Genomic DNA, 25409 nt, shown 5'->3' with positions numbered 1-25409 from the left:
TCTGTGTAAGCATACCAAACCTTTCACTTTGTTCATACCTACTTCTCATAGGGTTTAATCCATTCTCATTTGATGTCAAGTGCCTCAAATAATCTACTATATTTTTTATTATTGGTTTTGTCAGACTTCTAAATGTTCTCTTTATTAAGTACAGATGATACCCTTCTTTCCTTTTACATTGGATAGCAAGAAGGAAAATGTTTTAAAATGAATTTAATTCTATAATAAATAATTGAGATCAAGTAGCAGATGAGGCTAGAGGGATTGGATAATTAAGTAAATGAAATAAGACTGCAACTAATTTTTTGAAGACGGTGATGCCAAAATTAGCTAGACAGCATAAAACCAGAAAAAAGAACAACTATGTTGATGGGACATGCCCTTACATCCCAAGTGAACAGTCAAATAGAAATAGCTGAGTTTTCTTCTTCTGCTCTTAGGAAAATTAAAGAAAACAGTGTTACATTTTTTTATATTCCCACATGACTGTTGTCATATTGTAATTAGTTTGTGTAGTCTATCAAAGTATAAGTACTTCATCATATACAGTGTCCTCACTGTAAGAAGTTATATTAATTTTAAAAAATCTGTGATTTCTGATTTTGTTCTATATTCTTCCATTCATCATCAGAAAATGTGTTTCTCAAACTTGCTGTTCTCCCTCAGAAACAAAATTATACTTCTCTGAAAATGTAACTATCTTTTCCTCAAGCAGGGATAAATATGACAGAATTTGACTTGGGCCCACCTCCTAGAGGTGTTTTAATAGGACTGGCTGACTGGCTAAAAGGAACATGCACACATGTGTTTACTGAAGCACTATTTACAACGGCAAAGACATGGAACCAACCCAAATGCCCATCAACAATAGACTGGGTAAAGAAAATGTGGTACATATACACCATGGAATACTATGCAGCCGTAAAAAAGAATGAGATTTTACAGACTTGGAGTTGAATCAAAAGTTCCTTTGAACTCTAAGACTCTGTGATAGCAGAATTACCTGGATTTATATTCACCAAAGAAGTTGACATAAATTTGAGTGAACCTGAATTTTAAGACTTGTATGATTTCTCTGCTGGAATGTGGAGGCATTGGAAAGTCTATCTGCCAGCCCCAGAGGCCAATTGTCCACCCTCTCCTCTCAATTTCAACTCCATTCATCACAACCCATGTCAACTTAGCCTGCATGTTCAAACTCTCCACCCACCCTGCAAACAGCCTCTCATTGCACATAGGGATGCACAGGTGAGGTGTGTGTTCAAGTTGTGGGATATGGACCTGGAAAAAAGGCCTATGCAGGTCCTAGTAACAGGGAATTCCAGGGTACCACATACCTGTGTGTTCTAGAACAGTGCTTCACAAACAAACAGTAAAATAGATTTGATTTTTATTTCTGATTTTTATTGAACTGATACTTTTATAACAAGTTTATAGAAAAAAAGAAATAAAATATAATAAATGCAATCTCATTAATTTTCAATGATGAAATTCACCTGACATAAAATTACTCTTTCAAATTGCTCTAGAAATTTTGAAAGGGAACACCCAGTTTCTGTATTTATCATGTTGTTGTCTGGAAACAACTGTAGGGTCTCAAAGGGGGGGTGGAGGAGGGACACAGATTTCAGCCAGGCAGGCACATTCCTGAGAGTTAAACTGGAGAAAGATCAGAGCAGGGCTTTCTACAGGGAAAGAATCAGAGAAGGGGCCCATCTTACCCACATTTCAAAACAGTACTAAATACATGGCATGGCAAATTTTCAAAAATGTATTTTAAAACCTCAGTTGAAGGAAATGTATTTTAAATGATGCTTTTCTAACAGTTAAAACTAGTTTTCATTTAGACATTTTATTCAGCAATCTCTTTACTTATCTGTGAACTCCTTTTTGCTTTTTAAGTTTAATTCATGTGCTAGAGAGTTAATTTTGGCATCAAAATTATTTTACAAGTAAATTGATTTAAAAAGATTGAATAACTGAAAGTGAGAACACATAGCCAAAAGAAGAAGCCATTTCATATCAAAATATTTAAAAGTCTTTTATTAGAAGATGACTTCAGCCTATATTCAATTATTATGTTCTAATTATTTTAATAAGCACATAATGTATCACTTTGATACATATTTGACAAGCTATAGAACATTCTAACATTTTCTAATTCAGTCAAAGTATTAAGTATTGTAAATATATGACTTTTTGTGTTTCATTTTGTTTCAGTATTTAGGTTCTAAAAGGTAAAATCAAATTGCTTATTCTATTCCATAAAAAAATGTTCATAGAGTCATAACATATTCAATAGCTAAAATACTCCGTCAAAAAATACATCAATTACAAAGCATTAAAAAATAATAATTACACAAATTTCATTTTATGAAGTATAAACCTTTTTTTGTAATTTGCTAACTTAAAAATAATTGAAATGTGCGATATCTTTTCAACTTGAGGCTTTAGCTCCAAGGAAATATTCATTACAAAGTTATGACCAATAAAATTATTTAGCAATAAAGCACTGTAATTGGATGTCATACTCTTGCTAAATTAGCCATACAGATAAAAATTTCTAAAATGATGAAGATTTAAACTGCAAATTTAAACTCACAATTCAGAGATTGATTGCATCTGTCATTTGTTGTGCCATATCTAAGGCCCTTTTTATCTTTTCTCTCTCTGTTTATCTCTATTATCTCTATCTCTGTGTTCATTGTCACACCAATAGAGTGACCTGGAGGATGTTTTTTCCCAAAGTTTGAAATAGCATTTATTCCTGGCAACTTCAGAGTCATCTAGTGACAAAAGTCAATAGAGATCAAAATATGAACTTGACATTTGGTAATGATTCAGATAAAGGATTTGAATAATAATACTTTAATATTTTACAGGATAGCAAAAGAACTTTAATTTTTTTCACAGATTCTTTCCCGTGTGCTATTTTTACACTTATGTAGAAATTCATCTGATAGTGGAAATGTATATCATTTATTGGAGAGAACTAACAGTGATGGTAGTGCAATTACTGGCTTTGAGATTACTTCCAGCTCTCCAGGAGATGTTGATTATTAGTCTACTCTTTTCATCTGTATACAGCAGACTAAGAGGGTTAGACATTAATTCTACCAGATATATGATAATCTTTCATTTTTCTGCATTTTCTTTTGCATGTGTCACTATTAGATTTATTAGATTCATGGTAGCATTATAAAAACTACATGAAAACATGCAACACAAAAGATTAAAAAATCATCTTCTATTAAGACATCTCTGAAAATTTTGTGGGTATACACTAATGTTGGATGACTTCTAATTGAGCAAACATCTTAAAGAAGGTAAAAAATGCTTGTCTAGATATCCAAACCTCGTTCATTCTATCACTTTGAAATTCTGATTTCTCCAGGATAAGTTAGTACGATGTCAAATCTCATTCTCAGAAATATGTTAGTATGGACTAACAACACTTTTTCCTAGTTATTCTCCTTTTTATTTTAAACGCACAACACACACTTCTGGGTTAATATAATAATTTGTAAATAAATATTTTGTTGATTGAACTTAATGGTATTTTAATAAACAATATTGTTACTACCTTTATGGAAAAGTGTTATGCCCAGACCGTTTATTCCCCGAAGAAGAACACCAGAGTCCAGAGTCAAAGCCAAGCAGCAAGGATCTTTATTACAGGTTCGAACCTGGAGCTCTCACTCACTCGTGAAACGAGCCGGGCAGGAGAGCTCCCCAATTGGGCTCAGGACAGTGTTATATAGTCTGGGGTAAACAGGCACAGAGTCATTGTACAAACTGGATGCATGATTGGCTGATATTTGAACAAGGCGATTCGGCTTATTATGATTGGTTCCCGCCATTTCTGATATTTCCGTTAATTTTGAAACTCTGATGACGTTTATCAGGGGCTTGCAGGACAGGGCAGGGCTTGTTTTCGCAAACCTGAGGCGGGAAAGCAGTCTCACACAAAGGCAGTTAATCATACTGTGACAGGTTTCACAACGGGTTTAGCAGGTAATACTTAAACGCGTCCTGTGACCCTGCCATGCCACAGAAAAACAGGAACTTACAACATCTTTACAATATGTTTGTGAGAGCAGGACAAAGGTTTAGCAACAGGGTGGAGTGGGCTTGCATCCTGTGCCCTTTCAAAAGATAGTTCTGTTTTCTATTAGGCTTGTAAATAGATGACTATCATTGCTCTTAGTTCATTGAGCCCTATATTTTGTCAAATACATACCATTGCTTTAACTATTCAGCAACATTCTTTTTTTAAAATCTAGGCCCTACTCCTTTTGGTAACATACTAGTAAACATGATATTTGCCTTGAACAAATTCTCCTATATCCAGGGAGTTAGACTTTCCTAACTTTGCTTTTCACTTCAACAAATACCAACAAAGACCATGGGTTAATGAAAGAAGAGAATATACTAAATATGGCAAAAGGTGATATTTTTAGAGATTAATTGCCACAGTATAAAAAGGGCTTGGAGAATTGACCAGTCAGACAAATTCTTAGCCCCTTATGTTATAATTATTAAGACAAGAAAAATAAATGTCTTCTTACTGCCTTTTCCTCTATCTTGCACCCTCTCTTTCCTCCTTCACCGTGCACACTCACAAACACACACACTCATCCCTTGAGGGCAACAATTATCTTCTATTCATCTCAGATTTTCTCAAATGCCTTACAGAGAACCTTGAGTTAATATTGTTAGGTGTTCACATGAATTATAAAGGAAGAAGAAAAAATATTCTACTCCAAGACATACCTACTGAGACGTGTCAACAGAAAGGGTGTCTTTGCAAATATTAATCATGAGCTGTAGATACGTCATGAGCTGTAGATATGCCATGAGCTGTAGAGCTCTAAAATCTCCCCTGGGGATTTTAGCACTCATTGATACCGCATCCAGGAAAATCACTCAAACTGATGGGAGTAGTTTTCTCATCATGTTGATGAGATTTCATATGTAGTTATCTGTATGATCTGCTATAGGGCAATAATAAATATATGCTCTTAGAACGCAGAATTACTTTAGACCACAATATGAAAATAAATCTCTGTGACATTTTGATTATTGGCAAAAAATGACTAAATATAAGGAATAATTTATTCTGTATGGTTCATCATTATTTCCTCATTGTGATTTTTGCTACGTATATCTCATGTTAAAACACTAATGATTTCCCTGAAAAAAAGGGTTTTCTTCTGTGTTGCTTGCTTTTGTTTTATATATGCATGTATTTGTTTTTGAATACATTGAATTGTTTAAAATGAACTAAAATAATGTTTAGTTGTTTTTCCTTTTGTCCTCAGGAATATTTACACTGCAGTAGGCATTTCAAAGGTGGTTATAGAGAAGAAATTAGGGGAAAATATAGTAAAAAGCATAAGCTCGATTTCTTCCTACAAATACTAAGTGTTATAAGCAAGACTTGGTTGGAGCCTTACAATGAAGTATCCATATTCCATCTTTGAATACAAAGATGTGGATGCTAAAGATTTGGCCTTCAAATTCAATTTTCTAAAAATAAAACTCAATATAGAAATCTATTTGTAAAAGTAATAAGACCCATGACAAACATTATCCTACCTATTAAGTTTTTGAATTAGCCAATAAACTAAAACTTCTGTATCCTATGTCCCTAAATAAAGTTAAAACAACAATTATTGACAACTCAGCTAAGTGAACTAACATTTATGTAGTCCCATTATTCCATAATGCTTTATATATTTTGATTTTAAAACCAATACATTATTCTTCCACTGCATTGGCCCACATTCTGAGCTGTGGTATGATCTGGGATCACTGCAACCTCCACTTCCCAGGTTCAAACAATCCTTCTGCCTCAGGCCCCCTAGTAGCTGGGATTGTAGGACCCACCATGCCCGGCTAATTTTTGTATTTTTAGTAGAGATGCTGTTTCACCATGTTGGCCCGGCTGGTCCCGAACTCCTAACTTCAGGTGATCCACTTGCCTTGGCCCCGCAAAGTGCTGGGATTATAGGCCTGAGCCACCATGCAGGTCATAATGAGCATTTTGAATTAAATGGCCTTAGAGATCAAGTGCTGGCAGAGAATTTTCCTTAGATCTACATAAAGATAAGACTGACCCACTAAGGAGAACAATTGTTCTTGTGCTATTGTATTAAACATTATAAGAGAGAAGACCAAGAATGTAACCACACCTGAACAGACTCTTTTTCAATACAATGACTATCTCCAAAGATCATTTAAATTCCAAAAAGAACTATTTACAAGTTATTTTAAATTCTGTTCCTCTATTCAATCATTCTCCCTAGTAAGTATTTATTGCCCCTGAATCAGTTTCCTCTTCTCTCCCTCCCCTAACCTGTTTTGGCAGGAACCAAGTCCCCATTATTTCTGTAACCTCAAGATGGTATATAAACTTCTGGAACTCACTGCAACATCAGGCAATCACTCTGTGATTCTCCTTGTGCTCACAGTTAAATAAATGTGTATGCCTATTTGGTAAGTGCAAGAGGCAGATAAGGGGAAAGTTCCCCCAAAGAATTTCCAACTGGCTTGTGCACAGGGAGGATGGGGACGTTTACACCATTTGCCAGGGAGTGGAGCCTGGCCTCTCCTGTCCCTGGATGGCAACCTGGGATTCAGTTGGTGAGATGAAGAATCACAGGATTCTATCTCAGTTTGCAGACTTGTTTTTTCTTTTTCCTTTTTGCCCAATAAATTCCTCTACTCACCCTTACGAGAGGAGGGGCCAGCTGGACTTCCTGGGTTGAGTAGAGGCTCAGAAAGCTGTGAAACTCACTCATTTCTTGCATCGGGACTTACTTCGGTCCTGGATGGATAATATTGAAAATATGTGCTTAAAATATTCCTAACACCGGGATTTGTGCATGTGTTTTCTTCCCCAAGAAAGCTATAAACAGTGAAAATTTTGCTGTAAGTTTTCCTATATCCTTCTCTCCCTCTCTCCCTTCCCCCTTCCCCAAAACTAGAGTTAAAAGGAATGTTAACTGCCCGTTTTCCTGTGACCTTGTTGTGCCCTGAGTTCCGAGACCCTCCTCAAAGACGACCACCAGAAACCGAAGTCAAAGCCAAGCAGCCGGGATCACTTTATTGCAGGTTCGAACCCAGACCTCTCTCCGTACAGGTGTAGTCAGGAGGGCAAGAGAGAGGTCCCGAGCACAGCTCAAGCCTAGTTTTTATAGTAAGGCACAAACAGGTTACAGAAGATTAGGGCATTTTTGAAGTTACAAGATTGGGATTGGTTGACATTTTGAAGTTTGAACATTCAGCAGTTTCTGATTGGCTCCCGCCCTTTTTTAAACCACAAACGTCTAGGGTTTTTTTTTTTTTGGACAAACTGCTTGCTTAACCATGGGTGGGAGGGGGGTGGTTTTGATTGAGCAAGCAGGGGGTACGTGACTGGGGGCTGCAAGCACCGGTAATCAGAACAGAACAGAATAGGACAGGGACTTTCACAACGCTTGTCCACACAACGTCTGGAATCTATAGATAACATAACCGGTTAGGTCAAGGGTCGATCTTTAACCAGGCCCAGGGCGCCACCCGGGCTGTCTGCCTGTGGATTTCATTTCTGCCTTTTAGTCTTTTCAACCTGTGGGACTTGTCTATCCTCCCAATTCCAATTTCTTGTGAACATGCTTTGTAAAGTCCTGTAAGAGCCTATCTCTTTTGCCATGCTGCAAGGTCATAAAGTAGATAAAACCTAAGCTGCAATTCCAGTTTTCCTCAAGATCTAAGACATGTCACATATGGTTAATTGCCTTTGTTTCTCACTCTGGACACATCTTCTTGCCCCACGTATTTCCCGCCTTAAAGAGTTTAAAAGGCAATCACATAATCTAACTGTGGGTACCTGTTCGTTTGGGACCCCTTCCACGCTGTGGAAGCTTTGTACTTTCAGTCTGTTCAATAAAGCCTACAGCTTTTTCTCTCTCTCAGTTCACTCGCCGCGGGTCAGCTGCCACACCAATTCTTTGGCGGGGCTAGGCAAGAACCTTAGGCGTTAACACTTAGAGGTGTCCGTGAGCCCAATCTTTCCTGGTCGTGTGACAAGAACTCGTTTTTTCCTACATCATTTTTTGTTATTAATCTGCCTTATTGTCAGTTGATTTTTCAAAGAACTTTTGAAGTGGACTAAGGCCTTTCATCTGCACAAGTCTAATAAACATGTAATAGATTATGTTATTTATTTTATATACTATTTCAATTCTTGAAAAACATTTTTGAGTGCACCTATTTAGGACTTTATCTCTTTCATTTTAGCATGAAGTGACTGACTAGGAAGACTAGAATGAACTTAGAACACTGAAGTTACTCAGCCTGTAAATGAGCATGTATTAAAGAAGCATTTTTTAAATTAACAAATAATACATTCAAAAAGATGTATTAAATATTGGTACAACTGTTCATGGCAGCAAATCTGTTCAAGACAGCAGCAGCTCAATTCTTGCCTCCTCAGAAGAAAGAATTCAACAGAGAGGCATAAAGCAGAGTGAGAGACCGAGGCAAATTTTAGAGTAGAAGTCAGTTTATTAAAAAATTTAAAGGCAGGAATGAAAGGAAGTAAAGTACATTTGGAAGAGGACCAAGCAGGCGACTTGAGAGATTCAATGTGTGGTTTGACCTTTGACTTGGGGTTTTATATGTTGGCATGCTTCCATGGGGGTTGCATCTCTTCTCCCCAGGTTTTCTTTGGGATGGGCTCTCTGCATGCACAGTGGCCTGCCAGCACTTGGGATGGGCCACATGCCCAAGTGTGTTTACTGAAGTTGTATGCATGTGTACTTGAGGCATTTTCCCTCTTACCAGTAAAGTGTTACCAGTTAAACTCCAGCATTTTACCTCTTAGCACACATGTTTAAGCCCAGTCACCCAACTCCTGAGATCTTATCAGGAAGCTACTGATCACCAGTTTCAGGTGTTTCTATCTACTGAGAGCCTGCCTTTCCCTCCTGCTGACTGCAACAATTAGATAGATAGTTTAATAACTGCCTGGCCATCACCTGATGATCACCTAATATTCCTGGTGTGGGGAATTCCCTCTCCTGCCCTGCTCATGTCTACTTACTGAAACACAGCTATTTAAAGACTTATTTGAGAATCTTACAAGAATGATATGACTCTTTCCTCTGCAGTCCATAGCATCCTTTACTGTCAGGGTTGAGTACAAAGTTGTCCAAAGCAGGTAGGTTTCTACCATTTGAATCTAAACCAAGGTCTTTGAGAGGGAGCTGAGAAGAATTGGCCATTGAGGTTTTATACAAAGAGCAGGGTTTTCAGTGAGACATCAAGTATTGAGAAAATATAATGAAAATAAAATCACCTACCAACCCAAAGAATCCGCTTCACAAAATGTAAAAAGGAATGAAACAGTTTTTCTGTGAAATAAAAATTAAACCAGATTGTGATCTGCACCATAGGCAATCTGTAGAGGAGAATTCAAAAAAGAGAAAGCTCACCCTTTTTATATAGCTTGATAGATATAATCCATTATACACATGTTAATTGTCTTTATCAAAAGAAAAATATACACTTCTATCTTTATGACAATCAAGAAGTTACATAATGGAGCCAAGTGCCTAGGCTTTAACACTCAGTGAAACAGAAAGACAGGATACCATCTTCCTTGATGTTCATGTCTCAAAAAGATGACTCCAAGACCTCTAAGAAAGACATTCTTGGAATGCAAAACTTGTAAGAGTTTTCTTTAGCTTTTAAAACATTTAGACATATTTGAAAGAAAAAGAGAAAGCATTTACAACTTCAGTTTTTCTATAGGAAATTCTAAAGAGAAGTGGAGTTCGGGGAGTTCTCTTACCTTTATAATTTCAAGAAAATGTTTACATTTTTTCAAAGATTTGTATTTATACTTAGAAATTTTCTTTTTTGTTACTATTTTATAACACTGTAATTATCTGTATTGCTGTTTCTACTCTTCTCTGGACAGTTTGCAGTTATCAAAATATATAGCAAATCCAATGTAAAATACAAAGTGAGGTAATTATCAGAAATATAATAGAATTAATTTAAAAATATATTGTATTATTAGCCTTGAAGGAATAACATTTAAATATATTATTTAAGTGAACCAATAGTGAATAGATCAAGCAGATTCTTGATTAGTCATGAACAAAAATTCTCCATCATCCATTAATTTTATAAACTGTTGTAATATCTACATTGCTTATACTTTCAAATAATTAGCTATTTGAATATTATTTTGTAGATCTTCATGACATTTTACTAAACCAAGCCTAAGGTGTAACTTAACCCTAGAACCCAAGTATCTGAATTTTTAAATAAAATATTTTTGGAGAGCCAAAAAACGTATTCTGAGTTTTCATCAATAACCTAAGTAATATTACATTTATAAGATAATCTGACTTTTAGTATTTATTTTATTTTTCCAATTTTTTTTGGAGATGGAAAACACAAAGACAATCATTTTCTAGTATCGTTTTGAGGCACCTCTTAAGGGTACAGATTGAACTTCCAATATTTAATATACATGACTTTGTTACAATTCTTGTGGAAAAATTTAGCCTATACGTTTCACATAAGCCCAAATCAATAATTTAATTATAATAACAGTCAATTGAATCTCTACAAATAATAGACATTTACCTTTGTTTATATATTGATATTTGGACTGGAGAGACTTGTGTCCCAAAGCTACTTAACTTATATTAGACCTATCATTTGCAGTCTTACCTGTAAATGTCAGATTTGTTTGTCTAATTAGATGTTTTTCATTCTAAATCATCCTTCCATTTAAATCAGTTAAAAAAAATGTGTGTGTGCCTGCATATTTGAAATTTATGGATTAACTATTTAGACACATATTAGTTACTTTTACTTTGGGATTATTAAAAAATCAGTGAGAAGATGGTCTCACTTTTACTCTGCCAACAATTGGACTGTTGACTGTCATACCTATTCTGGTGTAAAAGAAAAATTGCACCAGACAAGTTAAACAAGAAAGACTTTTTCCAAAACTATTGCAGTAGGGGAGAGAGACTGAACTCAACTTTGTGGAAACAAAAGGTGGGAGGGTTTTTAAGCAGTGGAATGAGTTAGTGGAAAATCACTGGAAAGCTTTAGATGAGAGATTAGTCAATGTATATAGATCATCTGAGTTTCAATTGTTTCTTGTTGAAGTTAAGCTCCTATCCTCCCATAGAGACTGGGAGACAGGTGCTATCTCCTTCAATGATTACATTTCAAAAGAATGGCTTGGAGGTTCTTAAGAAAGATATTCTTTGTTGAATATTTACATCCAAAGGGGCAAAGAAAGAATTTATAATTGCAAGTTTTTTAACTTAAATGCTTTAAGAAACGGGAAGTCAGGAACCTGTAGTCAGAAAGAAAGTCAACTAAACTTTTCTAAAGTTTAGTTAGGGTGAGTGGAACATTAAGCCCATCTTGATCACTGGGAGTCCAATTCTGAGCTGTTTGGAAATAAGTGATTGTGGGAACTATTATCAGGAGCACACAAAGAAAAAGTAGTGTAACACATAACATATTTTTTTAATAAAATGTGGTTCTTAAAGTAATTGAAATAACGTTACTGTGACTAGGACAACAAAGCAGTCTATGAGCATAAGCTTGCTGGAATTTCTTCTTTCAGTTGAGTTCAGAGCCAAAATTATTTATCTGGAAAATTTGTTTTGAGTCCTTTGTAGGAACTACTGTCAAATTCTTCTGAGATGCTGGCTCCATGTGGCAAGCATGAAGCTGTGTGAGATTTTCCTTCACTTTGCTAGCCATGTGGGTCATCAAGAGCACTTGATCCTTCTAGCACAGGATCAGCTCATCTTACCTCTGGAACACTTTCAGATAAATCGAATCTCCAGTTCAATAGGGTGGCAAATTTCTTTCAACAGGTCCTTCCAGGTCCTTATGATTTTGTGTCTCAGGGATTCTAAGGAAGAAATAAGTACCTTGGAGTATGAACATGATTAAGAGAGAATTCAGTTAAATTGGGCAAAGGATATGATTTCTGACTGAAATTCATAGGTCTGGCAATCATTAGTTCAAAGACAAAAATATCATGCTTGTTTGCAGAGGTCATTCTAATTTTTGACAATAAATTAGCTAACAGTAAAATTCTAGGCCATTTTAATCCATCCAGTATATTGCTAAATCTCAGCAAATGAGTTTCATTCATCTTATAGGAATCTATAAATAATTGCATAATTACTAGGTGACAGTGAAAATAAGATGACTTCCTCTCTCTGATTCATTATGCTTCTGTAGCCCCAAAGTGGAAATCATGGGTATTAAAAGATACTTTACCCAGCTTCAGCATTCACATTTAAAGATGGAAAGACTTCAGACTATCCAAACATCATATACCCTATAACTAGACAAAATATCTTACTTTTTGTAGACACTAATTCTGTGAAATCCAACTGCCACTCAATTTCTGGGAAAGCTGGTTGGGGGAAACTGCCACATATACCTTAAGAATAGACTGTAAATAATTATTGTGACATATAGTTCTTCTCTTTTTTTTTTTTTTGAAATGGAGTCTCACTCTGTGGCCCGGGCTGGAGTGCAGTGGCCGGATCTCAGCTCACTGCAAGCTCCGCCTCCCGGGTTTACGCCATTCTCCTGCTTCAGCCTCCGGCATAGCTGGGACTACAGGCGCCCGCCACCTCGACGGCTAGTTTTTTGTATTTTTTAGTAGAGACGGGGTTTCACTGTGTTAGCCAGGATGGTCTCAATCTCCTGACCTCGTGATCTGCCCGTTTCAGCCTCCCAAAGTTCTGGGATTACAGACTTGAGCCACCGCGCCCGGCCTAGCTCTTCTCTTTAATATTTTTGGAATAATTTTATTTTTATGTAAGTACAGTAAAAGTCTAGGGTCTTTAAAGTCCCCATTTTACTTAGATGAGTACGTCAATGACACATTATTAATCAAATAAGTAAGAATTGTGGTATAAAGTGTGTTACTTTATTAGGGAATTTTCATAGTTCAGTCAAATATTTTTAGCCTCCTTTATAATAGTTGCATTAAACAATTGTGTCATTCTGCTGTATGTGAGCTCTACAAATGATTACTGATCTGATAGGACAGTTGTACAGCTCCTAAAAAAAAAAAAAAAATCAGTTTTCCATGAGATATTTTACTTCCCCTCAAAGACAAGAAGCTTCTATTTCTCCAAATTTGCTCGCCTATGTGATGGACACCAAACATGTATTTCCTACCTACGTACCTACCTACCTTCCTACCTTCCTACCTAGCTATCAAGTATTGCAACTCTAGTAACTTCTATTAACTGTGCTGCTTGTGTCAGCTTAATTCTAGGCAAAGCATAAGCTTCCAAAATGTCGTGTAAGAGGTCACCATAGCATACAAAACCTTAAATTGGGCCATTTTTATCCCAAGAACATGTCTACCAGTAAATATTATTAAATTGGCATTATTGCTAAAGACCACAGGCTCTGTGGCTCCCTATGTAATGGAAATTAACAAGAGGCCCAGCAGATTTCCCAGACAAGGCATTTATTTCAGGGCTTGTGCTTAAGCACAAGGGAGAGAGCAGAGTCACAAGGGTCCTCCAACTGGCTCTCCAAAAAAAAGCTAGTAAGGAATTTCTTTACTAGGTAACTCATAGGACTTGACATCAAGGGTAAGGTACACAGGCTGTTCTGTACACAGCACATAACTGGTAGGGTACATGGGTTAGCGTATCTGATTGTCATGGTTATCTTAAGCAATGAGCCACATGGTGATCTGGCCAGTGGCAACAGGACTGTAAATCGATAGTGCCGCATTCCTTCCCAAGGTGGGAAACTGCAAACTTGGTTTGATTTTGAGTCTCCTAAGACCATTTTTCTGGAATTATTTAAACAAAAGGCATGGTTACACATTATGAGAACACAGAAGAAGAACATTAGAATCGCTATTTTCTTCGTATGACTATTAACAAGTATGGTATCAGTGAAGTAGTGGTATGGGTTTGTGATCAGGGGAATGCAAGAAAGGATGTTCTAGCAGAGGTAAGCTGAAGCCAGGCCCCATCCTTTCTCAGTCTCATTACAAACTAGTGGTATGGGTTTGTGATCAGGGGAAGGCAAGAAAGGATGTTCTAGCAGAGGTAAGCTGAAGCCAGGCCCCATCCTTTCTCAGTCTCATTACAAACAAGAATATCAAATCAGTTGATCAGAGCTTAGTGACTTCTCTTACCACTATAATACAATCATGGTCATCTGTTTGATCAGGATATGGTAAAAGAGTAACACGATTTAGGATATTGCATCTCCTAAGCACAATACTGGGATCAATGCTTCTTATTAACTAGTCTGATGGCATACCCACACATTCTGGATTTTTTGCACTTGCAAGATAGCTGTCACAGCATGGGGGATATGCATATAAGTGACTGCAGGTAAGGGTTTGAGGCTTTTTAAAAGTTTATCTGCTACTGCCATAGCATCTTGTCATCAACATTGTCACTGCCTCCAAGGACACTAAGAAATTTGTTATTAGTGTATCATGTAATCCCAACTTTTGAGTTAAAATTCCAAAAGTAGTCCCTTTATTTTCATAACAAAACAAGTGGAAAGACTCTGCAAAATTTGGAACTCCCAAAGTTTATACTATAGCAAATTTTAATTTGAACACTTCTTCAAATTCTACTGAACAAATCAAAGGATCTGAGGAATTATTGTGCAGCTATTTCATTAGAGTTTTGGCCACTCTACCAAAACTGAATTTCACTGTCCACAATATTCTACTAGTCCCAAAAATGTTTTAAATTTTTTTTTGTAGAAGAACATTTTATCTACAAAATGGCTGACACCTATATAAGGCTTTCAGCATCAACAGATACTCTAAATATTTTATTTCAGTTTGGCAATTTTGAAATTTGTCTATTGAAGGCTTATGCCCTTTTGAAGGGGGAATAATCGCTAATTCCCCCTTCAAAAGGGGGAATCCTCCACAAACTGCTAATGGAAATCAATGGCAGACTCCTTTGTCTTTCAGATACACCATTGCAGTTTCACCCAACTCACTTTTAGAGGAAAGATTTCAAGTACAGCTGTAAGCAGTTACTTTCAGTGAGTCTACAAATCTTAGTTATTTCTTATTTTGTGTCAGTTTTGTATTGCTCTTTAGTTTCTGAGTCTACCAGCAAACCATCAACATGCTGATGACTTACAGATCCCCCTAGTGGGACAAATTCCTCTAAGTTTTTCTGTAAATGATTAGAGAAATGGTAGGAGAGTCAAGAAATCCTTGAGGAATACTTTTTCATAAATACTGAACTCCTTTCTAAGTAAAACAGCAACAGAAATGTAAACTTGTTTACTAGAGCAATGATAAAAAAAAACAGATCATAGATAAATTGGAGAAAAACCTTTGCAGAGGATGGTAGCAAAATACTGAAGTTTCTGGTGTTAGAAACTACAGGTGTGAATGGAGCAATAAATTTATTTTCTTCTTTAAGATCTTGTACAAAAATGAATCATCTTTATAACATTTACATTCTTTCCTTTCTGGAAATGTGGCAGTATTAATATTACAGGGTGAGTGTCTTTATAAAATTACCACTTGTCTTTCAAATTTTTTGACTGTTTTTATTTATTCGAATAGAGCTTTTGACAAAGGGTATTGTTTGACACATGGCCACTGCTTATGCTTTTTGTAAACAATTTTTATTGATTCTACACCTCAAACTAAACCACTTGCTAGGGCCCAAAGTGATGAACTGACTTGTTTCAGTTCAGGGAACTTATCCAGCACAGTGTGAGAAAGCCACTTTTTGGAATACCCCTTTTCTTTCAGAAGGTACACAGTAATCAGATTTCTTTTATTCCAGGGAGTTCTACAGACACTTCCTATGGGATATAGAATATGATAGTCTTTAATTTTCCCAGCAGGCCTCCTCAGAATAGGTTTATGGGAGGATGAGGAGAAAACTAAGAAAACCTATTCCCAATATGAGGCCTTATTTGTGTGGGAACCACAGAAGAAAAGGAGCAAGTAGAAGGCGAACTCAAAATACCAGCAACCTGTGTTCATTCACACCAGATGGAAAGTAAGATTTATCTGGGGAAACCACAGAATAAGTAGTACCAGCAACTACGAGAAAATGCACACCTGTAATCCCAGCACTTTGGGAAGCCCAGGCGGGTGGAACACGAGGTCAAGAGATTGAAACCATCCTGGTCAACATGGTGAAACCCCATCTCTACTAAAAATTCAAAAATTAGCTGGGCATAGTGGTGTGCACCTGTAGTCCCAACTGCTCAGGAGGCTGAGGCAGGAGAATCGCTTGAATCCGGGAAGGGGAGGTCGCAGTAAGCCGAGATCATGCCACTGCACTCCAGGCTGGCAACAGAGCAAAACTCCATCTAAAAAAAAAAAAAAAAAAAAAAAAAAAAAAAAAAAAAAAAAAAAAGGCAAGGGAATGAGTTAGCCTGAGAAAAAGTTATTGAAATGTACATATCATCAGTTCCCACATCTGAGATCCCCCTCAATCTGTCAGTTTTAGGTCATTCCCAAAGTATTCCCCAGCCTTCTGGCTTTCCTGATTCCCTTGTTTCAGCAGTTGCTACATGCTCTGGATTCTCTTTTCTCCAATCCCTCCTCCAACATCTGACTTCTTGCAGTATGGCATATGGTTTTGTTTTCTGTCTTTGCTCACTCTACAGGCTGGCCAGAGTAGGGGTTATTCCTTTTACTAAATAGTTCCTACTGGATAATTAACATATCTTTTCTTTTTCTTTTCTTCTTCACATTTCTCTAGATTGTCCCAAAACTAAGTAACTGCTGCTAACATTTGAGTCTGTCCTTACCATCCTAATACCTTTCCTCTAATTTGAATTTGGATAGTCATCAAGGGACCTGAGACAAAAATTTTGAACTACCCTTGCATACATGCCAGTAGATTTTGAGAAAGCCTCCACAAACTGCTAATGGAAATCAATGGCAGACTCCTTTGTCTTTCAGATACACCATTGCAGTTTCACCCAACTCACTTTTAGAGGAAAGATTTCAAGTACAGCTGTAAGCAGTTACTTTCAGTGAGTCTACAAATCTTAGTTATTTCTTATTTTGTGGAGGGTGATGAACAGTTACTACCTCTTGGTGCAGTGGGTCATCTTCTGGTCCCCAATGTGCTTGTTCTGTCATATGAGCGGAGTCTGCTGATTGCAGAACTACACATTGTATCCTGTGCACATCTTTGCGCCTGGGACTGTAAACTGAAAACATGCTCCAGGGAATGCCTGCAAACTTCTGGGAAGCAGGGAAAAGAAGCTTTTTTTTTTTGAGGCGGAGTCTTGCTCTGTTGCCGGGACTCGAGTGCAGTGGCCGGATCTCAGCTCACTGCAAGCTCCGCCTCCCGGGTTTACGCCATTCTCCTGCCTCAGCCTCCCGAGTAGCTGAGACTACAGGCGCCCGCCACCTCGCCCAGCTAGTTTTTGTATTTTTAGTAGAGACGGGGTTTCACCGTGTTAGCCAGGATGGTCTCGATCTCCTGACCTAGTGATCCTCCCATCTCGGCCTCCCAAAGTGCTAGGATTACAGGCTTGAGCCACCGTGCCTGGCCAAGAAGCTTTTATTTTAGATGTATAAGCTGGCAAGGAGGTCTATATAACTTCTCAATGACATCAGCTTCACTGGTGATCAAATAAGAAGAGCTGGTCTTTCTCACATTGTGACAAAATAAATGTAGAATTTTATGACTTTTTGGCTTATTTTCCATGTTACTGTTTATTAGACTAACACTATTTTTTTCAAAAAAAGCTAGTGATACCACTCTTGGTCTTTTTGTCTTTATGTGGGGACAGTCTTTTATACAAGTTCTCAATTATGCCCTAATCATGTTCCTTCATAATTTCTCCTTCCCTAAATACATGAAATATAAATGATAAGTGACTTTGGAGGGCACAATATGGGCTAAAACATTGATTAGGCTCAGGGTTAGGGCATGAGGCACACAAATCTGTGTCCTCAAGGCAGATAATTCATTACCAGCTAAAGAAGCCATGGCCTTGTCCTTTGTAGGGAAATACACTAACTAGGAGAACCAGAGTTCTAAAACACCATTGTTTTGATCTTCTCAGGAGTCTGTTAAGGAAGAGAAGGATAAAGAGACACAAGGGATGCAGAAAGAGCAGAGATAGCAGAAAAAGGAAGAAGATTCAATGAAAGTGCCTTTAATTTATCCATTTCTTCTTCCATTCTTCTCAATCTTTCCTTCTGGTTATGCAGATCTTTTTAACTTTCCTCTAAGAATAATACCTATCCAGTAAATACCAGTAGTTCATTTGCTTGGGATGAGGTCTAAGAATCATAACAAATTCTGAGAGGTTTGGTACTTGTATGTATTCTGAATATGACTGAGATATTAGCTGTTTAGGAGAAAGAACTGCAGGCAATATCCTTGGCTTCCCCTATTTTTCCACCATCAAAGTTAATTGTAATCCTGATGGAATTTGAGTCCCAATTACCCGTGTATACTCATTAATAAAATTTGAGTTTGGAAAGAGTGGTCTATCCAGATACTATTTCAAAAAAGCAAAGATCAAGAAGGGAGAACTTGTATAATTCAGGGACTCTTATATGGTTGCTGTGGGGCCAATGGACCTTCAGCTGGTCCACTCAATTCAAAAACTACCATTCATATCCCAATCCTCTTTACCAAGTAGTTGGAGAAATGTGGTTAAAAATAAAATCTTTTGCCAGCCCAGTAAAAGCTCTCCATAAAATGGAGGGAAAAATGAAATAGTTTTTATTCTGTTAAATAGGATTAAACCAAACTGTGATGTGCATTATAGGAAATCTGCTAAGGAGATTGCAAAAAGAAAAAAAAAAAAGAAAGAAAAATAATATATAGCTAGGAAGATATAGTCCATTGCATACATGTTAATTGCCTTTATCAAAACAAAAAATATATAAAAAAACAATAGAACATTTCCTATCATTATGACAAGCAGGAAATTAAATCAAAGAGCTAAGTACTAAGTACTCAGGCTTAACTCCCCAGAAACAGAGAGACAGGGCATCATCCTCTTTGATGTTCACAGTTTAAAGAGGTGGTTCCAAGGCCACCAAGAGAAAAATTCCTGGAATACAAAACTGGCAAGAGTCTCATTTAACTCTTAAAATATTTAGATACATCTAAAACAGAACTTATAATTTCAAGTTTTCTAAAAGAAATGCTAAAGAGAAGTTAAGGGGGGGGGGGTTTAATTTTTGACATTAGAAAATTTTAAATATTATTTTACTATTATTTTTAGATTACATATGCCCTTACACCAGCAATGAGTTGGGAACTAGGTGAAATCGGGGCAATAGGATAAGTTAGCAAGGGAACAATTTAGCTTGCAAGTGTTAGTTGTTCATGAACTGACAAAATACCATTCTAGAAGTTTCAGGATAATACAACAGTTTAGGATTGTGAACGTTATAGGAGGATGTAAAAAAGAGAAATACTTCAATTTTCCCAGAAAAAACAACTGGTAGTATTCACTTCAAGGTCGTTTGCTGGCATGTTTGATATGGTATAGCTGATGCACATGCTATGTAGATATAAGCTGTCATCCCCATTTAATAATGGGTTTATTTTACTTTGTGTTCTGCCTCCAAGCTGGAGTCTTTACCCTTGCCCATAAACCTGCATCTGCCTCTCTACAATAGCTCAAAAACTAGTACCTAAGAATCACTAATTTGAAACTTCACGTGCCCCAAAGTTTAATTAAAAGATGTTTCAAATGACTGTGTGTATATATAGACAATATACATGTGTGAGTGTGTTTTATATTATGGTAATTTAAAATGTTTTTTATCAGGAAGAAGGAAATGAAGATAATGTAAAGTTCCATAATGCATTATGGCATCTTGGTATCTTAAGGTGTTCTTCAATGTAATATATTATCCATAATTAAATAATATGTTTTACCATGTTTCTTTGTAACAAATTCCCATAAATCCTGTAACACTGGCCACTGGTTACATATATGTACTGCAAATGGAGTTTTCTGAGGTCATTTTTACTCTTTTAATAGTTGACTACACACAGGGCATTTTGCTGCCATAGTCACTTCCAGGGTATGGTCAATCACACTGCCCTCTGCTGGTGTATTCATAGTAGAACCACTATACAAGAGACTACTCTCAGGTTTTTACAGTGAAAGGAAACTTTATACTTTCCTGATGTAGATGTAATTTTCCAGCAATCCTCATGGTTTTAGCAATAAAGTAGGCAAGTGTTCAGTACTTTCTTCCTTTGGAAACCTGTCTTTCTATATGTAATTTAGAATCCCTTATCAATGTGGACATTTACTCTGCAATGAATCCATTTTATCCTCTTTCCTATTCTGGATAGACTTTCCCCCAACCTAAGGTCTTATTTACTCATTTGCTTTCATCCTTCTTATGACCTTTGGCTTCAGTTCAAATATGCAACTACAGCATCATTGATGACAGAAAAAACATGAAGTAATTTCCCTTCTTATGGTTACAAAACTGCATTACTGAATGAAGGATTAGTAATGAATGGATACAGTTATTCTGCATCATATTAGCAGCATATTTCTTTAAATAAAACTATTTACAGAAAAACATATGTGACATGGACAGCCTATAATGCAGGTACTATATTTTAAGGCTTGTGTATTCGACATCAGTATTGCAAAGGGTTTGGTTATACTCTTGACCACTTTATTGTTTTGCATAGAAATATTTTAACAATATTTCTCTAGAACAAAGTTCTGTGAAACTGGGAATGTTTAAGATATATTTGTGGTGTTAAAAATACTTGAATATTTGTATAAATCCTCTTTTTCTTTTCAGTTCAAAAGGAAGTACTGTGTAGGACTCTCTGATGGTTTAAATTGCATGACCTTGCCTCAGAAACATGAAAGATCTATCCTAGTTAAACACAGAATAATATTTTTATAATAACCTTTATCACTAAATTGTGTAGCTTGTCTCTTCTGTTACATCAACACATCCTCCTGTCTGTTTATCTGACTTTTTTTTCTAGCAAAGAAAGTACTGAGAAACACATCTGTCTTATAATTTGTATGCAGACGGTGTTTTAATAACCCATTTCTTCCTTCTTTGTCCATCTCTTTTTAGGCTGACTGGAAGCTTTGTACCAGACTTGATAGTGAGCATGAGTAGCCAAATGTGGCTGCACCTTCAAACAGACGAAAGTGTTGGATCTGTTGGTTTCAAGGTTAACTACAAAGGTAATGATGAATTGCTACTATAGGAAATATGTTATCTTAATACCACCAGAGAATATTTTAAATTCACGTTTAATTACATCTACAAAATTAAAAGTTTTGCAGAACATACAAAAGAACACATTTCAACAAAAATAATTTCCTCTTTAATTTAACTACAAATGTTAATTACACTTATCTTTAAATAAAATTAGTTTTTTCCTTTAAAATGTGTCTATTTTGCATAACTCATCTTTCTCCCAGTTTATTATACTATCCTTGTGTTTCAATCACTCTAGACTCCTAGCCTTCCCCAGAATAGACATGGGATTTTATATACTTTAAATAATTTTCCTGGCAAATATTCTACTAATTATTAAATACTTAAATATAACAGTAAAGGACTGAAATCCCTAAATATTCCAATACACAAATCTTTTTTTTTTTTTGTAATCTATCAAACATATAAAGCATAGATCACCAATTTGTGAAATTGCTTTTGCCCATCCCAGTGTCAGTAGACATACAGATCGGTGATTAACTATGTGTGTATAACAAAATATTTTGTTCTAGTTTCATTTACCAGAAATAGATGCAAGCATTATGAGGTCATAGATACCTTCCACACATGTTGGACCTTGATTAAAACCAATACATACACACAATATACATATTAGACATGCAAATTTGCAATTCTGACTGAAAAAAAAAGTACTAATAAACTCAATTAAAAATCGATGTTTTAAAAACAAAAATATATAGGAGACCATCAGAATGTTACGTTGCTTGAATTTATCATTACTATTGTGTTAAAAATATTATTTTATATCTTACCAATTAAATAATTACTGTGAAAAATTATTTTACTTGCATAATAATAATTTTCAATCAGAGTTTTCTCTTACAAACACTGCTATGCTTTTGTTTCTGGACACATAAAAATGAATGCATGATATTGTCAGAGAGGCAGAACACATTCATTCTGTGTGTTTTTTTTTTTTTTCTTGTGACTAAATTTGGTAGTATATTAATTTGAATAGTTCAAGAAATCTATGTAAATGCCAGTTTATTAAAAAGGTTAGCTTGATTATAGTCTTAATATATTCCTCCTCAATTTAAAATCCACCTCTATACCCAGTAAATAAAACAAGGTTACAAAATTTAAAGAACAATTGGCTTATGTTACACGTGATTATCTGTCTTTTTTTTCTGGCAACTTCTATTTTACCTGCAGGTGGTCTATGTGCACATTTGTTACTAGGAAATATTGTGTAATGCTGATTTGGAGTACAGATCCACTCACCCAGTCGTACTTCTTGAAATATATCTTTTTTTCTTTTTCTTCCCCTTCTCCCTCTAAATGGCTAAGCAAACCTGGCATTCTTATATTCCTGTGGTTTCTATTATTTTCTCCATCTTATGAAGGTTACCTGTCAGAAAATCTATAGTGATTTAAACATTAGAAACTGTATTAATTATTAACGACAATGCTTGAACAAGAAACATTTATTAAAACTCGTGAATAGGTTGGAGCAGCAGGGAGTTCTACTGATATTTACACAGTTCTCCCCTCTGCTGCAATTCAAGAGCTAGAAGTACATTGTAGAGTAGCACAATTAAACATATTGTTCTCTTTCTGCTCAGTTTTCAACAATAGTAATTTAAAAATTCACAGAGATGACTTGTTTGAAACCGACCCTGTACATTCTAAATGAGTAATGCCCTTATTTTTCTCCCTCCTTTTCCTTAGACTGGAAGTGTCTCTTCCAGTCCAACCTGCTGCACATCACTAATGATAATCTTCCAGCATCAGAGTGATGATCATATTACTCTCATGCTCAAAATTCTCTATTTTTTATCCCTAGAGATAAAATCAAAAATCTCCATACATCATTTCTTCCAGCTTTCTCCATCTGATTTTCTCTTTTTCCATAAATTCTAATTTTACCAGAATACCCATAAGTCTCTGAACCTTGCAAGTTGTTTCACAACTTTGCTTCTTTGGACATTCAGTAAATTTACCTGAATCACTGTTTTTAATTTTAACTTAGCACCTCCTCACTCATCCTTCAAAGCAAAGTTCAAATATTCACTCTTCTGTGAAGACTTTGTTAACTCTGCCCATCACAGAAGACCACTTCCTCTATTTTATAAACCATGAATTAGATGTATTATATAACTAAATAGAAAATATGTCTTACTTGTCTTTGTATTTATGCTAGCAATATCCCTGCCATCATCATAGGTAGCTAATAATTACTTGTTCAATTAAACTGAATAAATGATTTGGCCAATATAAATTAGGTAATACTAAGGAAAATACGTCCTCAAAAGTTTAGTTTACCAGGATTTTTTTTGTACTGAGAAAATCATGGTTTTGCATTCTCCATAATTTAAAACCTGAGCTCAGAGTTGAAGCAGGGTTCACATTGAGAAGTTACAAGTTTTGATGTGCACATAGTTTTAGCAAGTTCGCCTACTAAAAATAATTTTCATAATTACCATGCTCTCTGTTGAGTTGTGTGTTGGTTCTAAATGGAACACCTGCTAAAAACTTTTCCAGATTGATCTCAAGATATCTTCTGTTTTTGTAACCTGTAGATTTTGCATGAGATAGCATTAAATGCAGATCTCCTCTAAATTAAATAGATGTATTTATTGAGTAGTTTGTCTCAAGTTTTTAACATTTTAAACATAGCGACTAAAATATGCAATTTAGTCCTTGTCTTTTGTGATATATTTTTATTCTTAAATTGTATTTTGCTAATTAAGAGAGTGTTTTTGAGACTATTTTAAAGAAAATATGATTTCAAATGACGTCCTCTGTTAGAAAGTCAAAATAGAAAAAAGAGTAAAAGCTGGGCTTCACTGGTAGAACAAGGATGGGAAGAAGACTTGGTACCCTCAGTTGATCTGATTGCTTCTCATTCCCTCCAAATGTAGGAAGAATCCTAGGACTCCAAAAAACGTAGTTTGAAAATGACTGTTCTAAGACTGTACTATTGACAAAGGAACAAAAATTTATGTATGAATGTAAAATAGTACATAACTACCTGATTAAGTAGTCATTAAGTTTAGAACTTCTGCTTTAAATCTGTGGAACTATGAATGCTTTTATCTATGGAGTTTGGACAATGTCTATCTTAAAATATAAAAAGGCAACAAATGTTGCAAATCAACAAAACAGTCCTTTATTCTAAATTTAGTTAATTTTTATTCAACTAGGATTAATTTCATGTTTCTGTTCATGACAGTGTGCTGATTACTGTATACCATAGCATAAGTTAATAAAATGCCACCAGACTCTTGAGAAGTTAATGGTATTCCTAACTTTTAAAAATCAGTAACATCCTTGTAGATGGATGTAACAATGTCATGGCCATTCTGATTCACAGGAGATTTTTTTTTGTTTGCCAAAACTATGATTTAAGATGTGAACTAAATGTCTTACTGAAAAGGAAGTATAACCTAGCTGTCCACCTTGCCCCATTTCCCTTAGAAATATTAGGCTGTTTCCTTGTTTTTATATTGTCATTTTTTCAAATGCGTATTAATCAGAATGCAAGAAAAAAGAGAGTTCTCTTCAATAGACACATTAACATTCATTAACACTGAGCAACTTTTTAGATATATTTTCAACTTTGTCTTAGATTAAGGAACATTAGAGCAATAATTAACAATTATGAAGAACCTTGCATATTCCAATTATTTTGCCTACATTAACTCATTAAATCTGATTAGAAGAGTAAGAGGTAAGAAATAATACTCATTTTTACAGATGAGAAAACTGACTAGGATTTAAGCACCATGATGATAGGAAGTTTGTTCTGCTTTGTTTATTGCTGTATTCCCAGAATCTAGCATGATATCTAACATATAGAAAGCAAACAACAAATATTTGTGGGATGCCTGAATAAATGAATGAACATGAATGGTTAATCATAATCATATTGCAGAGTATAGTTGCAACTCTGAGTTTATTGACTTCATTCTTTTTTCCATTATGCAATAGTATATCCTAAGTGATTTTGAGGGGTTTTTAGGAAAAGCTGGAAACCCTAATCAGTGTGAAGAGCAGCGGGACACCAAAAGATTGAGATAAATTACTGAGCTATCTGATTTCACATAGGAGATGTCTGCAAGTTTTTATTTTCATATAGTTACTTGGTATTTCTTAAGACTTGGATTATTTAGGAATGCTA

General features: G+C 35.7%; 1 protein-coding gene across 1 annotated transcript in view; it reads left to right on the top strand.

The window, feature by feature from the left end:
* CSMD3 (CUB and Sushi multiple domains 3) overlaps nucleotides 1–25409 on the top strand; it is a 1271497-nt gene that overhangs the window by 651802 nt on the left and 594286 nt on the right. Inside the window, exon 12 of the mRNA XM_026454566.1 lies at nucleotides 21119–21231. Coding sequence (XP_026310351.1) covers nucleotides 21119–21231 — 113 coding nt within the window. The remainder of the gene's footprint in view (nucleotides 1–21118; nucleotides 21232–25409) is intronic.

The sequence above is a fragment of the Piliocolobus tephrosceles genome, chromosome 7, assembly GCF_002776525.5.
Source record: "Piliocolobus tephrosceles isolate RC106 chromosome 7, ASM277652v3, whole genome shotgun sequence".
In the NCBI taxonomy this organism is placed as follows: Eukaryota; Metazoa; Chordata; class Mammalia; order Primates; family Cercopithecidae; genus Piliocolobus; species Piliocolobus tephrosceles.
This window is presented reverse-complemented; position numbering and strand designations above follow the sequence as displayed.